The 18184-nt window shown below is 36.6% G+C and overlaps 1 protein-coding gene across 4 annotated transcripts in view; it reads right to left on the bottom strand.

Annotated features, from left to right (window-relative positions):
• The window catches only part of LOC111144760 (protocadherin related 15), an 817855-nt gene that overhangs the window by 532786 nt on the left and 266885 nt on the right, over positions 1–18184 (bottom strand). For all 4 annotated transcript variants that reach the window (XM_022499204.1, XM_022499203.1, XM_022499205.1 and 1 more), the window contains exon 4: positions 10070–10225. In XM_022499204.1, the coding sequence (XP_022354912.1) occupies positions 10070–10225 (156 nt within the window). The remainder of the gene's footprint in view (positions 1–10069; positions 10226–18184) is intronic.

Consider the following 18184-nt stretch of genomic DNA (forward strand, 5'->3'; position numbering starts at 1 on the left):
AAAAAAAAAGAAAGTTACAAAATATACAGGTACATGTTATGTGCTAAAATCTGTGGATCTCCATTTCTGATTTAAAATTTATTACAGGTATCCATCAAACCCTATGAAGTAGGTATTCTAATATTTTCATTCCCATCTTTAAGGAGAGGCAACTGGAGCACAGATAAAATATATTTATTTTTAAAATAAATGATAGGGGTGCATGGGTGGCTCAGTGGGTTGGGGTGCCCAGATCTTGGTTTTGGCTCAGGTCATGATCTCAGGGTCATGGGATTGAGCCCCATGTGGAGCTCTGCACTTGGAGGGGAGTCTGCTTGAAGATTCTTTCTGCTCTACACTCCTATGTGTGCACTCCCTCCTTCTCTCTCTCTCAAAGAAATAAATAAATCTTAAAAAGAAAAATAAATAATAAACCAACTCTAGCATAGTTGGACATCTGGGTTGTCTCCAGTTTTAAAATATGATGAAAAAGTCTTCAATAAATCTTCATGTATATATGTTTTGGTGGGCATATGCAATAATTTATCTGGGGTATATACATCAAGGCAGAATTGCTGAGTCATGGCATATTTACCTGTTCACTTTTTCTAGGCACTATAAACAGATCTCCAATTACTTGGGCCAACTCACTCATCCACCAACAATGTATGAAATCTGTGGTCACTCTATAACTTTACCAACACACGGGGCTGTACTTCCTTTATATTAAAAGCTGGGTTTTGTTTAAAATAAATAGATATAATTGAAACTCCATTTTGGTAGAGCCTATGATAATTCTTGTTAAAATTCTTTTTTTTGTTGTTGCTTGTTTAAAAAAAAAAGTTTAAAAATATTGACTTTGTCCTCAGCAAATTCATTAAGCTCATTTTAATTGTAGTAATTTATATGTATATGTTGGCTTCTACATATATAGTAGTACCATTCACAAATAATGAAAGCTTTATACTTCATTTTCTAAATAAGATGAGAAATTTCTAATTTGTTTCTGTTGTTTTTGTTAATTTTAAGCTAAGCTGCACAGTGACTAGAAAACATGCTCTGTGTAATTTCAGTCATTTGGAAGATGGCGACACTTCCTCTATAGCCTCCCATTTGGTAAAATCTTGTAAGTGTTCCATGTACTTGAAAGGAAGGAGTTCCGTGGCTGTTGTGTGCTTCTTCCCTAAGAATCTACCAGGCCGAGCCTGCTGATTTCACTATTCAAATCTTCTATTTCCTTACTGTTATTTCCCCATGGACGTACATTGTCAGTCAATGAGAGGTTTCACATTGTGAACTGCTGTTCTCTGTTAGGAATGTCATGTCTTGAATTATTTTTGTTTAACTTATCGTGTATACTTTAATTATCTCACTGATCAGTCAGAAGTCAGAGTCTCACCAGACTTAAAAAAAAAAAAATATGTCCTCAGGGCTGGATCCCTTTCTGGAGATTCTGGGAATGGATTTACTTCCCAACTCATTCTGGTAATTGGCTGGTCTTCATTATCATTGCCACTGTACAGCATTATTTTTGCCCTCCTGGTGCCTAGCATGGTTTCCTTCTCTGCTCATAGAATGTGTTCACTGGCTCATGGTTCCATTCAACCTCAAAGCCAGCGCAGGGGGTCAAGTCTTCTTCACACGTACTCCTCTTGGATCCCTTCTTCTTCTGCTTCCTATTTCCTGCTTTCTTTTCTCTTGACTCTCAGACTCCAGCCAGAGAAAGTTCCATTCTTTTAAGTGCTCAGGTGATTAGGCTGGATGCACCAGGATAATCCAGGATAACCTCTCAATTAACTTCCATAACTTTAATCATATCTGCAAAGTTCTTTTGTTAGGGATTAGCATGCCCATCGTGGGAAGCTATTATTCTACCCACCCCAGGTTTTCAATCTCCCTCGATGAGAATGAATTTTTCTATTTCTCCTTTAGTTCTTTCAATATTTTATTATTTCTGAGGCCATGTTATTAAGTGTAGTTTAATTCATAATTGCTCTAACCTTCTGGCAAATTGAATCTATATCATCAGGAAAAGTTCCTTTTATTCTCTACCAGTGTCGTTTGCCATAATGAGCCATTTTGTCTGATAATAGTACAGCTACAACAGCTTTTACATAATAACTGACTATGTGGTATATCTACTTCCATCTTTTTATATTTAGATATCTGAGTCTTTTTTTTTTAAAGATTTTATTTATTTATTTGACAGAGAGAGAGATCATAAGTAGGCAGAGAGGCAGGCAGAGAGAGAGAGGAGGAAGCAGGCTCCCTGCCAAGCAGAGAGCCCAATGTGGGGCTCGATCCCAGGACCCTGAGATCATGACCTGAGCCGAAAGCAGAGGCTTAACCCACTGAGCCACCCAGGTGCCCCTAGATATCTGAGTCTTTATATTTAACTGGGTTTCATGCATGTTGCCTACATGTGGTTTATTTTTTAATTTAGTTTGAAAATTCACATCTTTCAACACTTTCTCCTTTACTTTTGATGTCACTTTTTAACAAGATGGTTTAAATCTACTGTTATTAAGTGTTTGTATTTTACTCTGCCTATTCTATGTTTCTTTTTGTCACTTTGCCTTACTTTGACAGGTTAATATGTATATTATTCACTATTTTATTCACTTTCTAGTGAATTTCAAGTGAATTTATCTCACAGATACTGGAACTCATCAAATTCTCCCTAGACTGAAATCTGCTTCCTCAAAGTGCTCATGTCTAAGATATTATTTTCTTGAGTAGCACCCACTGCCCTACTACAAGCCAAATTTTCAGAATCAACCTAAACAAAGTAGGGAGTGTCTACATTTTTTTCCTCTACCCTCTACAGTCAACTAGGTCTCCTTCCTGTGAAGCTTTCCACCTGGATATCCTTCCTGGGTACCCTCTTTGTCCATTTCAACTGAAGGCTTTTTGCCTTACATTTCTCTGGCTCACCTCTTCCACGTGTTCTCCATCCAGCTGTGGGAATGAGGCCATGAATCAGCACAGCTGATGTGCTTCCATTGGTTAAGGCATCCGTGGTTCCTTAGTACCTAGAGCTCCTTCTTAACTGGTGGTGCCTTCAGGATCCAGCCCCTACTTCTTCTTCACATTTCACCTCCTCCCATTCTGTCCCTCCTCATTTGAAGCTTTTTTTTTTTTTTTTTTTTTTAAAGATTTTATTTATTTATTTGACAGACAGATCACAAGTAGGCAGAGAGGCAGGCAGAGAGAGAGGAAGGGAAGCAGGCTCCCTGCTGAGCAGAGAGCCCGATGTGGGACTCGATCCCAGGATCCTGAGATCATGACCTGAGCCAAAGGCAGCGGCTTAACCCACTGAGCCACCCAGGCACCCCTCATTTGAAGCTTTTATACAGAACTCCTTACAACTAAGTTAATGGCAGTGCAGGAAAATAAAATCTACTGAATTAAACAAAATGTAAGTAATAATAGGAACTATTTACCAAATAAATTCAAAATGCCATCAGGAGACAACAGTGTTGACAAAAGACATGAAGTATGTATTTCTCAGGTCACAATAGAAATATTATGACAATACAGTGGCATCAAATTTTATTTAACATAATTTTTATTTACAGAATGTTGTTCAGTTGCCATTTTGTAGATCAAAAATAAATGAACATTGGCAATTTCCTTGAATTCAACCTTTTAATTATGTTATAATGTATGATGTACATAATATGTGATTATGTATCACATACATATATAACTTATGAATAGTATTTTTCCAAGTTTCCAAGTTAATCAAAAGCTTAGAAAAATATATGTATGTATATTTATATATATATACTCACTAAGTAAATACTAAGTCTGACATATATTCTCTATCACTATATGATATCCTTTTTTAAAAAGAATTATATTGGGGTGCCTGGGTGGCTCAGTGGGTTAAAGCCTCTGCCTTCGGCTCAGGTCATGATCCAGGGTCCTGGGATCAAGCCCCACGTTGGGCTCTCTGCTCAGCGGGGAGCCTGCTTCCCCCCCTCTCTCTGCTTGCCTCTCTGCCTACTTGTCATCTCTGTCTGTCAAATAAATAAATAAAATATTTAAAAAAAAAAAGACTTATTTATTTTAGAAAGAGAGAACATGAGTGGGGGAAGGGGCAGAAGGAGTCTTAAGTAGACTCCATGCTGAGCACAGAGACCAAGGTAGGACTTGATCTCATGACCCCGAGATCCTACCTGAGGCAAAACCAAGGGTCAGACACCTTAATCGACTGGGCCACCCTGGCGCCCGTATATGATATCTTCTTAACATCTCAAGGGGAGTGATAATAAGGGTAAGGGAACTTTTTCAGTTAAGGCCATGTTGTAAATATTTCCAGCTTTGTGGGCCATACTGACTCAGTTGAAGCTGACACCAGCTAGACCCCAGGACCCGACCTTGACCTCCCACTTGCTTGTACTCACCAACCTTTGTCCCACATTTTCCCTTTCTTACGCCAGCTTATCTCTTAACTCAGACAAATGGAAACCAAGAAACCATCCCTCCCTGAAGCAACTGCCCTGACAAGACCTGGAGCTGGCCCAGACCACCCAGCCACTTTGAGCTTAACACTTGACTCACACCTGTGCAAAGGGATGATGGAGTGACCGCTAGAATGACTGACAACTACTTTTACCTCTTTACAACGCTAAAAAATCTCTGTCTGGGGAGGAACTCAAGCCTCATTACACAATAGACCATGTACATACAGGTAGGCTTTCTTAAGATGTGAGCGTGATCTCAAAACCTCAAAGACTAAGTAATAAAAAAAATGTTTTAAGGAATGAATATAGGATGAAATCATTACAATGGGTACAGTAAGAAAATAACAAAGTAAGAGAATACATTTTGTTTATTATTATTTTTAGAAACTGCCTATATTTCTGTCATTGATATTTGAGCCTAAGTAAATAATCTAACCAAATCAATGAAATAAAACTACAAAATAGCAAAGCATAAATAACCTACACAACACAGAAACTAGTGAAATCTGAAGAAGGGCACATTTTGTAGAAAGCTCCATTTTTGAACTAAGTCCTTCCCCATCCGAAGCTGTAAGATTACAATTAGTCTCAATTTGAGTAAAAGGATAGAAAATGTCACTGCAGTAAAGCACCCTACCTAATACAAAGCAATCATGCACACCCTTAGTCTATTACGAATTACAAAACATTTTGCCCTCAGCACATTTCCAAAGCAAAGTAAAAGAAAATCTAAGCTATCTAACTGAGAAGCTGAAAAGCCATCTCAACTGAAAATCACAGGCTTAAAATAACTCAAAATTTAAATTCCTTCTTTCTCTCCTTCCCTCCCTCGTTCCTTCTCTCTCTCCTTCCTTCCTTTTCTCCCTCCCTCCCCCTTCCTTCCCTCCTTCCTTCCTACCCTCCATCCTTCCTTCTTCCCTCCTTCCTTCCTTCCTTTCAAGAGACCATAAACCATCCACCTATTGAGAGATGGCAAGGGAATATTCTTCCAGAAAAGGCCAACAAATTATCTCTAATAAAACACATCATGTCACAGCAGCTAAGTACATTTAAGATGATATTTAAGGTGATAAAAAGAACAAATTAGTATTGACTAAAAAAAGTACACCAACTGTGAAGAGATCATTAAAGACCAGGACAAATATAACCTCTGTATAATTTTGAGATTATTTCTTTGCAGGCTTAACTGTCTGTCTTGACTAGCCCTTGTTTGCTTTCTATGTCAAAAGTAATTTTGGGGGATGAGATGCATGTGTTATTAGAGACATCACAGCCTGAAAATATTTATCCTCAAAAATTGCTTAAGAATGATCATCTACAATTAGACTGTGCAATCTGTTCTTCAAACCAACTAGACTAATTACTTAATGATACAATTGTCCAAAATTAATTGAGAGTCTTCAATTACCCAGAGAGAAAAAAATACTTGCAATGTCTGATGTCATGCTCACAAGCAAGGAATTATAAACTTGCTGTAATTCCTGCTTGGTGTCCAGACACAGGCATTGATATTTTGGCAAATTCTTGAAACACGAATAGAAGAACATGTTTACAAACAGTAAAAAAGACTGGCATTTTATGCAACGTTGAATGACTTAAAATAGGCTCATAAAATATAACATTTCATTTAACAGTCCTCATTTTGATAGTAATGTAAAATATTTGAACATTTCCTGCTCTTACTAATTTTTCCATTTGCAGATATTTTGCTCCCTCTGCTTTTCTTAAATTCATTATAGAATATTTTAAAGGCATTCGACTATAACAAATAAAATAACTCAATAAAAAATGAAGCAACAATAATGCTCTAACATGGGAACTAAGACAAAAAGAAGTGGAGATGGAAGGACAGACCTGTAACTCTGGACATATGGGATTTTCCTTCCATTAATGGTGTCCATCCAGTGCAGGGACCTGGTTCGTATGCATGAAAACTGAGGCATAGAAGGATATAGTTCAAAATACTAACCTACCTTACACAAAGCTAAGATGTGTGACTTTTCTTAACCTCAGGATTCTTAACCTAGGACTTTGGTAGCCTTCTACACTGTAATGGCAGAGATGAGTAGTTGGAACAGGAATAGGACAGCTCACAGGGCTAAAATCCGCTAACTTTTCTTCTAGAACACAGTACATAATTTCAGTGACATGTTTGCTCCTAATGCGAAAGTGTGATGGTCAGGCTATTCTTCCATTTCACAGGTTAACTATGTCCTAAAATTTCAGTTGTGTATCTATGTGTGTGTGTGTATACACATACACACACACACACACACACACACATACATATATATATATATATATGTATATATACACACACATATATATATATTTCAACCATGGGATACACAACATATGAAATACATCCAATTTAAAACTTAACATGATGCTCAGAATAAAGAATTGTATGTTGAAAATTTAAAAAATGAAACTAATGTTTGTGATTATAGTATTATGATATAATACTATAAGTATAATCCCTGACACTTATTGTTAAAATCAGTTACATGGAAGTGGTGACAATGTAGCATACACATGTCTATTACTAAGTAGTGAAGAAATGATTGAACCACAGACTTGGGTTTTATTCCCAACTCCGTGACCAGTTCAGAGCGTAATGTAACCAATTCTTACTCCTCCTCTTGGTGTCTGTTTTCTCAGGTTGAATAAGGACAGTGAGTCATCAGGACTTTGATTGTGGAAACTTCTTTCATAAATCTGTAATAATGACTTGATACCTGTCTTTTGGATTTTAATGACATGTATAATATTTTGACTTCTATTAAACTGTGAGCAATTTTTAAAAATTTTTGAGAAAGTTTTAGAACCTTCTTGTCTTAACTGCATTAACTGTATGTCTTATACTGAAAGGAGAAATCTCGTGGAAAATAGCTTGTAATCTTGCATGTGGTAAAGTCTATTTAATGTAATTTAATTTAAATTTATAGGCAGCCAGGCAGGAATGTAGTTGCAGGACACAGGGATACACACACACACACACATATGTGTTTATATTTATATACAAGCAGGATTTATATGATATATATGAGTGAACATATATGCACACCCCAAAATACATAGATACACATATGTACATATATGTGCACATAATTGCAGCCTATGTACAAACATATACACGCAAGCCAATTGCACTAAGAGCTATGGAAGATCTACTCAAATAAGTGAAGGATGAGAAAAAGAGCTAAATTTCATTTTTTCTTGTAATTATGTTTTGTGGTTTAAAGAAACTTTTGGTTCTTTCCAAGCAAATAAATATAAAAGAGTTTAAGAAAATCAAATGAGGGGGATATGACCATCGATTACACATGTTCTCAGGATCAAATCACAGAAGGTACAGCCGTCAAATCCACGGGGTAGGAATGCCTCAGTGGACTTTACAGAAATGTGTGAGAGAGAATCCTATATGAGCAGGTTTGCAAAGAGACCTGGGCTTCTCCAAATAATGTTTAAGATAAAAGGTTTAACTTTTCTGTAAATTTGTATCACTCTAACTGACGTTTATCCAAAGATTGTCGACGTTTAGAATCTGGATGGACTGAACATCAGTGACTGTGAGCAGTCAGGGATGACTAAGCAAATAGGACACGGGCATAGCGGTGGAGTTAAACTTGAAAAAATGAATAAAAACAGGAGACTTGCAAGATGGGGAAGATTCGGTTATAAGTACCGTGCATGGTGTGATCCTAGCCCTAGGAATGGAAATGTTTGTGAGACACGCAGAAATTAACCTGAACAGTGACGCATTAACAGAGAGAACCTTACCCTAAGAATGCACTGAGGAAAGGTCAGATTATAGAAGGCCTTGAAAGTCAGCCAGTGGAGACAGATGACCTTTTTCCAGAAAATAATGAGAAATTTTACACAACTTCTGAATAGGGGAGTGATAAGTTTAAAATAGTACTTGAAAAGGTTATTTTTCAGCAAGGGGCTGAGAAGGTGGGAGGGAGGAGTGGAAGTAGTCAGATCATACAGGGCACTCTGAGGTTCAAACTGAACAATGTAAATTTCTTCACAAAAAAGGTACTAAAGATGGAACTCTAGGAACTGTTAAATGAGGTGCAAGAGTGGGTTTTACTATGAGATCTGATGTCTGACGTTAATTCATCTGATACCAGTTTATCCACAGATGAAGTCAGCACTCAAACAAAGCCAAATCACATTCAAAGAGTGTATTTCAGATGCTAAAATAATTAACCATGTAATATGGTCAATTACATTAATTAGTATCTGTCTGTTTTAGCAGGAACCTGTTAAATAAAATCACCTCAAAAAAGTTAACATTGACCAGGAAACTTGACCTGTTAGCCTTAAAAGAAGAGTTCATGATTTTGTTGTTTTTGTTGTTGTTGTTGCTATTTTTCTGTTGTTTTTTTTTTAAGTAACTCAATCTACAAAGGCTTATGTTATAAGAAAAAGAATTTCTTCAATTTTTTTACTAGAAGAACATTGAGATAAATAAGATACATTTTAAAAAATTTGAAAAAGCAAGTGTGTATAGGTTAAAGGCCCAAATGCTAAGTATAATGTCCCAAGTACTTGTTCCTCCTATAAAGCAATTATGGAGTTTTTAATGTTCAAATAATATCTGGGAGGTAAAAAAACAATCTGCTAAAATATGCAGATAAAAATGTGGTTCATTAAAATTAAAAATGTGGTTCATTTCTATAAGTCTAAAATATGCATAATAGCTAATACCAGAGATACATTAGAGATATTTTCTTAGTGGAATCACAAAAAAATTAGCAGAGTAACCACTGTTGTGTTTTTTTGTTTGGTTGGTTTTTGTTTTTGTTTTTGTTTGTTTTTTTAATAACGTGAAAGGGCTTCTTGACCCATGGATTTTGGCTCAAAGGGAAAAAGAAAAGAAAACAACAAAAAAGCACTAGTTCTAAGAATTAATCAGCATAAGAACTGAGTTGCAATTTACTTTTAAATATTTGCATATGCTAGAATTTGATTTTAAAATTAAGGAAATAACTTCAGGTGCCTGGGAGGCTCAGTCGGTGAAGCTTCTGCCTTCGGCTAGGGTCATGATCTCAGGGTCCTGGGATCGAGTCCTGCATTGGGTTCCCTGCTCTGTGCAGAGTCTGCCTCTCCTTCTATAGCCCCCTGCTCCTGCCCTCTCAAGTAAATAAAATATTTTAAAAAATAAATAAAAATAAAGTTAAGGAAGTAACTTTACATTAAAAGAATGTCAAATAGATAGTCTCTTCCAAGTATTTAGTTCCTGTCACCACCTCAGAGATATGGAAAACAATCAGTTCAACAAGTTATGATGAGAATAAATAACTACTGTTGAGCCTCAGTAAATGCATATGTGGATTTGGGCATGAAATAGTCTGAGATGATCAAAAAATACCGATATTTTGGTCATTATTATAAGCAAATCAGATTTTGCCTATAGCAAAATGAATTCCTGAGAGTTTACCAGACATCACCCAGTCTTATATCTTCTGAAGCATTATTCCTTAATTTTTTTTAATATTTATGAACAGTTAAACCTATTATAGTGGGTAGCATCATTTCCAGGCATGCAGAGTGTCTAGTGAGCTGCACAGATCAATAAAAAGGGCACAAAGGAAGAGGAGCTGGAGACCGACCTCGTTCACGGTGGCGTAGTAGCTCTCGTGCTTGAACGTGGGTGAGTTGTCGTTCCTGTCCCTCACCACGATTCGAACTTCATGGTAGATCACAGTGCCCACCTTCTTGTTGATGCACTGGACTTGCACCACGATGGAGTGTATGTTCATCGGGGGCTGCAATACAGAAATTGTGCCTTTTTGTGAAGAAAAGCATTGGGACATAAGTGTCTCACTTATGGTCAAAGCACATTTGTTTCATAAAATGTTCTATGCTTGTTCATTTTAAATAAGAATAATCGATAAAAATGGATCCATTTGCCCTCTTTTAAGGATGAGAGAAGCAACTGTGATTATTTCACTGTTGAATTTTGCATCTGAGAATAATAGGCTCTCGGCAAGTGCGTGGACCCTCTGAGGATGGTGGTGAGCACAATCACAGAACCAGTGCAGAGACAGAGGGACAAAATGGAGTCTGTCCCTCCAGGAGTTAAGAAAGCAATGATATGAACTTGCCATCTGTAAAAACGATGTGTTCATGGTAAAATCTCTGGGGAAGAGGGGTTGCATAACATGCATGCTCATTTACACTTTTGCTAAAATATGTTTATATCCAATAAAAATTAAATATAATCAAAAGAAGAGAATCCGTTCACAATCCACCAAACTTACTCGTTCTATACATTTAAACACTTATTTGCTGATCTTTCTTTCTCCAAATATACACCTATTACACATGCACACACACACATGGTAAATCATCCCATGTTTGTAAATATAAATTTATTAAGGCATTTTGGTGTATAATATGATGCTTTATCACGTGATTTAACCGTACTGCATTATAAGTCCATAGCATAATTTCTCTTGGTATAGACTAATAATAAGATGTTCTATGCTGTCCATTTTTATCATTATAAACCATATTTCAATAATAATCTGTATATAAATATATGCCCACTTGTCCCCCTTTTAATGATAAATTCCTGAAGGGGAAAAGTGTCATCCAAAGGGCACTTAATAACTCGGGTCACATGGCCAAGAGGTTCCAGAACTGGGATGCAAACCTACATTTCTTTGACCCTTGAGTCAATGTGTTTAATGCTACAAAATATTCCTTTGTGGTTTTTAATTCTTCTAGCTTATAAAATTTTCCCTCTAAATACATCACTCTATCAGAATGATATATTCTGGCCACATGTTGGAAAGATGAGATCTCCAGTCTGCTCTCTCCTTCCAACTTCTCCCCTCACTGTTTATCTTTCTTTATTGCTTTTCTCACCTGCTTCTTGGCATATTACACATTTTACATATTGATTTCAGTCTGCCTCCCTTCACTGGGCTGGAAGGTCCATGAACCTAGCATTGGGTGTTATCATGACTAAGGCTCTCTGCCCAGTAACCACACTGTGCCTACAGGAGATAATCTGCCCATGTCAGACTGCGTAGCTTCCAGCCACTTACGGAGACCTACTAACCATACATTCGGAGCAAAATCGGGATAAAAATACCGATACAATAGGATCACCCTAAGGATCACCTGAGGTTATCCTGAGCCAGGCACACCTATAAACACCTGTGTTTTTACTTATAACCCAAGAAAGCAAAATGCATGGAATTTATGAAATACAAACTGATAATCTTGGATTATGAAATAACTTATTAAATATTTGGATTGAAACTGATTTAAAGACACAGCAAGGGTCACTGGAGGCTAGGATACGTTCATTAAAAATGTCACAGGCCACATTTCTAAGTGAGAAGAATGCTGTAGGGACCATATCTAAACTAAAGCTAACTTTGTTGAATCTCAAGGTATTTTTTTACAGCCGGTAAAGAAAAAAGGCATTTTAATTTATTTGTACCTGACTGAATAAATGTACCTAGAGAGAATAAATTTAAAAATCATTAACATATGCAGGCAGGTACCTGGTAAAGGGCTGTATAGCTCTGTGTTTCCCTTTTAATTACTGACATAATGATGGCACTGAAGTCCTGTGTATAAAATCAGTAAATGTCACAAAGCTCAGAGGGATACATCATACATTTAATGATGAAAGGCAGCATTCCAAATCATTTTAATAAGTCAGAAAACCAGGTTATATAATGATGTATTTTTACAATAATAACTTTAATTCACCTTGTTTGGTATCAGGACAAACAACAACAACAACAAAAACCATCTGAATTACCCATGTACACTAAATGGCTATGAACATTCATGTGAAAATATAACAATGACATTTTGATGAGTAAAGGATGGGTTTACACACCGACACTGTAAATGGATTGCAGGGGCAGTAAAGTCATACAAACTTCATATTCATTAATAATATCGATGCAGAGATCGGTGGATTAGAGTGAGCACCATTTTATAGACAGCTGTGAAGTCTGAGCACCTTGAGAAAGTGTGATAAAAATTGAGGATATTTAAGCTAAAAAGAGCAAGATGCATCAGACAGCTGAATGGTTATTTTGAGAAGCTCTACTAGTTTATTCACTGCAGTCTCAGAGAGCAGAAAGAACCACAATGAATAAAAATTTCGCAAAGCGTGTTTTTTTTCTTCAGTATAAGTAGTGGTTTTGTATTAATCCAAAGCAGCAGAGAATTGAATGGACCATCTTATAAAGCAAGCCCATCCCTGAAAATCTGCAGACTTGAGGCAAAAAGATCATTTCAAAAGATTAGGTCTATTTTTACTATCAGTTTGAAAGTGTTTTCTTTAATAGATTTTTAAGGAAAGTCCTGCGTATTTCAATTGTAAAGTAAAAAACAAAAAAAAACAAAAACCAAGCAACAACAAATAACATACCCCCCCAAAATCACAAAGACAAAAAAACAAAACAAAACAAAAACATGTATTTGTATTGTTATCGTGGATTTTAAAGGAAAGTCATGCATATTTCAATTGGAAAGTAAAAAACAAACAAAACAACAAAAACACCACAAAGACAAAAACAAAAACCAAAAAAAAAAAATAAAAAATAAAAAACAAATACTTGTACTGTTAGCCCTTGGCACCCATTAGAAGACAGGTGAATTAAGTTCTTCTAAAGTTACTTATCTTCTAAATATTACAAGAGACCTATAAAACTGTTTCCTCTCAACTTGTAGCACTATATTGAGTGGGAGCGTGGGAGCGCTGGGACAGAGAGGTCACAATCTTTGCTAGAAGGGAAGCAAATGCACAGTGCGCTGAGCCCCTACTTAGTCCCGTGACGTGCCCATAAATTAAACATAACTAGGTCACTTGGAACTCTGGCCACTTTTAACTTCAGCTCCCTATGCAACTGTGAGTAACATGGATAGGCCTTAGCTTGCAATAAATCCTAAACATAATGGATCACATTGAAGGCCAGAATTCCCGGTGTCTCATATAACACACATTGTAATCTCACCCTGGAATGGATTCTATTCTGCTGTATAAGAAGGTCATAAATATATCAAGTACGGTTCTACAGTCAGTGAGAGTTGAGGGACTACAAAATGCTTAGGAATCTGTTAGGGAAGTTTTAGGTTATCTTTCCTACCTGCTGGCAAAAATAAGTCCTGCCAATTTTTTCTTCCCTAATTCTCATAAATTGCTTCATACTTAAAGAAGAAGAAGAAGAAAAAACACTGTGTATAAATTTTTGGGCTAATTACTTAAAACAACTACCATTCACATATACCTAGACATGCCAAATACTCTCCCAATTTAAAAACGAATGTTTAACAGAATATATGAATGCATATTTATGTTAGCCTTCCTGTGGGTATGGGTCTTGATATGCATAACTTAAGTTTTGGAAGGACACATACCAATGGTGGATGGAGGTTATCTCATGAGTGGGTCTGAGAGTAGAAAGTAAGGAAAGAAACATTTCCAACAAATATGTTGAATTTTGCAATGTGAAGGAAGAAAAAAATGAAAATTTTTATTATGAGTTTTTCAGACAATCACTTATGATTTAACATGCAGAGTAAGGTTTCCGTAAGAAATTGACTAATGTGAACAGTGTTGATTATAGCATTCATCTTCAACCCCAGGGGAACTGAGTTTTCTCTAGAAACCATGTTATTTAGAGGCCTTATGGTTTAAAGAGAAAACAAATTTTTAGCCAACCTGTATAAGACTTGATTCTATTTTTCCTAAAATGAAGGCCAATTTTATTCAGTCCTCACCAGAATGAAAGGATTTTGTCACGATTTGTCTTCCTATGTATTTACTACCTTTACAAAATGAAAAATCTTCATTATTTCACAAATCAACTGGAAGACAGTGAAAGGAAGTAAGATACAGTATGTTGCAGAAATTTGTTTTGTTTTTGTTTTTAACATTTTTTAATTTATTCATTTAAAAGAGATACAGAGACAGAATGAGCACAAGCAGGGGGAGAGACAGAGGGAGAGGAAGAAGCAGGCTTCCCACTGAGCTGGGAGCCCAACCTGGAACTCAATCTCAGGACCTGGAGATCATGACCTGAGCCGAAGGCAGATGCTTAACCATCTGAGCCACCCAGGTGACCCTAGAAATTAGTTTTAAACAATGAAATGAACTTAAAGGAAATGGCTGGCCAGAGTTATGAGTGTCCCTCACAAATGAAAGTTTCATAGTAAATGATATATTGACATAAGTTGTCTAAAGAAGAAAGTGCCAATTTGATAATATAATTAGGATAATGTAATATCTAGAGAAATCTTTCATAATCAACTCTTAAGAACTTTCAGTTTAGTTAATTGTATTTATTAAATTCATAATTCAGTGTGGTTTGGGATTAATATGAAGCAGTCTTGTGCAGTAAGCAAATCCCATAAAATTGACATGACATGAACATAAAAATAAAGCAAATCAAGACATTTTGAAGGCTTTAGCGTTTAGAGCAAGAAACTACATACCAGTGTAACATGCAGAAATCTTTTATGTAAAGAGTGGCATTTAAGGCATGTCGTGGTAGTAGATGACATTCAACTGAAGGCAGACGGTAATTTTTTAGGTATAGATTAAAAACAGTACCAGGGAGGGGCCCCTGGTTGGTGTAGACAGTGAAGACTCCACTCTTGGTTTCAGCTCAGGTCTGATCTTAGGGTCATGGGATCAAGTCCCATGCCAGGCTCTCTGCCCTCTGCATGAAGTCTGTTTGAGTTTCTCTCCCTCTGCCCCTCTACCCACTCTCATTCTCTCTCTCACAAATCAATAAATAAATCATCAAAAAAAAAAAAATCAAAGAGTACCAGAGAAGGCCTGACTACAATGAGAAGGCATCTACTGAGAAGGTTGGGACTGTGTTTGGGGCACTGAAGGTACATCAGGTTGGATCATGATATATGGTGAGATGACTGTGAGGAGATTGTTCCAGAGTCCAAGCAAGGACTGAGAGGCTCATTGTACAGTTGTGCTGTTGGCCACTGGGGCCTGCAGGCCATGGAGCAGAACACGGGGAAGCCCAGTGATGACATAGTCGCTGGCCGGAGGCCAGAAGTCAAAGATCAACTAAGTGCAGCTGCCAGCTTAGAGGCTGAAAGATGAGAAGGTGAGATGTTTGGGACTTCCATGAACATGATTTCCCTATGTTCAAAGTTTTTAAAAGTTTGCCCAGAGTTTTGCGATAAGTGTAACAGGACAGTGCCAGAATCATATTTTTGTTTCTACTATTGTTTTAATTATCCGTGTCATTATGACCATTACTATCCCATGCCCAAAAGTGATGAGGGGATATTGGTCAGGTGATACACTCCTCTGGATTTCAAACATCTCATGTGATGCTTCTTCATTACTGAGATCTACTTTTCATGCCAGACAACATATTTTGGTTGTTTTATCATTTAAGACTCTTCATTTTACACCTTTGCATTCTCTCTCTCTCTTTTTACTGAAGGAAATGTAAGGAACTTCAGTAAACAGAAATAAAAATAGGGAATAAAAAAATAATGACCATCAGAGCAAGACTTATGAACCAACTTGAAAACTGCCCAAGACTCCTATGTATACCATATCATAGAGAAGTTCTCTAGTTAAATGCAAATATGGGAGGCTTGAAAAGCTTTACATTTTATTTTCATGCTCAGAAATTTCCATAAAGATCATCTGTTATTTTGCTTATTTTTACCACTGAATCTTAAAATATTTACTTATTTCTATTAGATTTTCTTTTAGTTCTATGCAGCCATACTGTTCAAATACTCCCATTAAGAGATAATTTATGGCCTCAATGAACAAAGTGCAGAAAACATGATTTATAATTCAAAGACAAAATTAAAAGTACACAGAGGATTCTGATCTGCAGGAAGAAAACGCAACATATACACAGAGAAATGTGGTGATTAGAGATCATGTGGTCCAAGAACACGTAGATTCCTCTGTCCCTGATACACTGGCAATATTTATTCTTCTTCTTCTTCTTTTTTTTTTTTTACAATTTTATTTAATTATTTGAGAGAAAATGAGAGAGAGATAGCATAAGAAGGGGGAGGGTCAGAGGGAGAAGCAGACTCTCTGCCGAGCAGGGAGCCTGATGTGGAACTCGATCCCGGGACTTCAGAATCATGACCTGAGCCGAAGGCAGTTGCTTAACCAACTGAGCCACCCAGGTGCCCCACATAGGCAATATTTCTAAAATAAAATTATTTTTCATGTCTATGATGTTAATATTCTTAATATTCTTCACCCACTGACTTGAGCTCATTTGGAAGCATTTTTGTGCCTTCCTTATAAGCCAAAGAACTTTGAGTAAAATCAGAATATCCCTATGCAATGATCTGAATATTCTGTCCCTCTAAAATTCATATGGGGAAATCCTAATGCCCAATAAGATGGTATTAGGAGGGAGGGCTTTGGGCTGACTGACAAATATGTTTCAATGCAGAAAATATTCAATGTTAGGTGTGATTTAAAAATGTATTACTTCAAAAAGGCAAACATACCTTTATTATGCTACCTATAAAAATATTTTGGGGAGATGAAGGTAAGAGGCAGAAGTTCTAACATCTGGTGAGTTCCATCATCTACTTCTTACTTCCCTTTAACAACATGAATCAGGTGATCAGGTGATGAGATTAATACCTTTACAAAAGAGGCCTCAGAGAGCATCCTGGTTCTTTTCCAGCATGTGAGAGTACAAGAAGTCTGTAACCTGGAAAAGACCCTCCCCTGATCTTGATGGCACCCTGGTTCCATACACTTAGCCTCTGGAACTATGAGAAATAAATTTCTGTCATTTCTAAGCCATCCAGTCTGTGGTATTTTGTTATGGCAGTCCAAATGGGCTAAGACACTTAGAAGAGCTTCATTGTATTTGAAAAGCTCAGTGGTAAAAAATTCCACTAACATAGTATTTCCAGAGCAATTTTCTCCTAAGAAGTGCTAAAATAAATTCTAACCTAGTGATATAACATGGAGGTTTGGCAGTCGTTATTAGGGTCAAACCCTGATTGTTGGCTCTGTTTTGCTACTCAGAACATTCACATTTTTTGTTATGATTCATTATATACACAAAATGAACAATGCCAAGAATGTTGGCAACCACCTAAAGAACTTGCATATCAGGAAACTCGGAGAATGCAGAGGTAGGTATGCTTATATCAGAAAATAGAAAGATTCCAAAACACAGGCTGTAATAAGAGACAAAGGACATTACATAATGAAAAAGAGGTGATCCAATGAGACAAGATAACATCTGTAAACATTCATGCAGACAATTTAGGTGTACCTAAATATATAAAGTAAATATTAACAGACCTAAGGGGAGAGATAGACAGCAATACAATAATAGCAGGGGACTTTAATGCCCCACTTACATCAATGCATGGATCATTCAGACAGAAAATCAATAAGGAAATATTGGCCTTGAACAACACAGTAGACCAGATGGACTTAGACACATACAGCCTATTCTATCCAAAAGCAGCAGAATGTATTTCTTCTCAAGTGCACATGGAGCATTACCCATGATCAATCACATGGTAGGCCACAAAGGAAGCCTCAATAAATTAAAGAATGTTGAAATTATATCAAGTGTGTTTTCCAACCACACTAGTGTGAAACTAGAAATCAATGATAAGAAGAACCCTGGAAAATTCACAAACACATGGAGATTAAACTATATGTTACTGAACAACCAATGGGCCAAAGAAAAAAATAAAAAGAAATTAAAAAA

This window comes from Enhydra lutris, unplaced genomic scaffold, assembly GCF_002288905.1.
Source record: "Enhydra lutris kenyoni isolate GAN:26980312 unplaced genomic scaffold, ASM228890v2 scaffoldscaffold12, whole genome shotgun sequence".
Taxonomy (NCBI): Eukaryota; Metazoa; Chordata; class Mammalia; order Carnivora; family Mustelidae; genus Enhydra; species Enhydra lutris.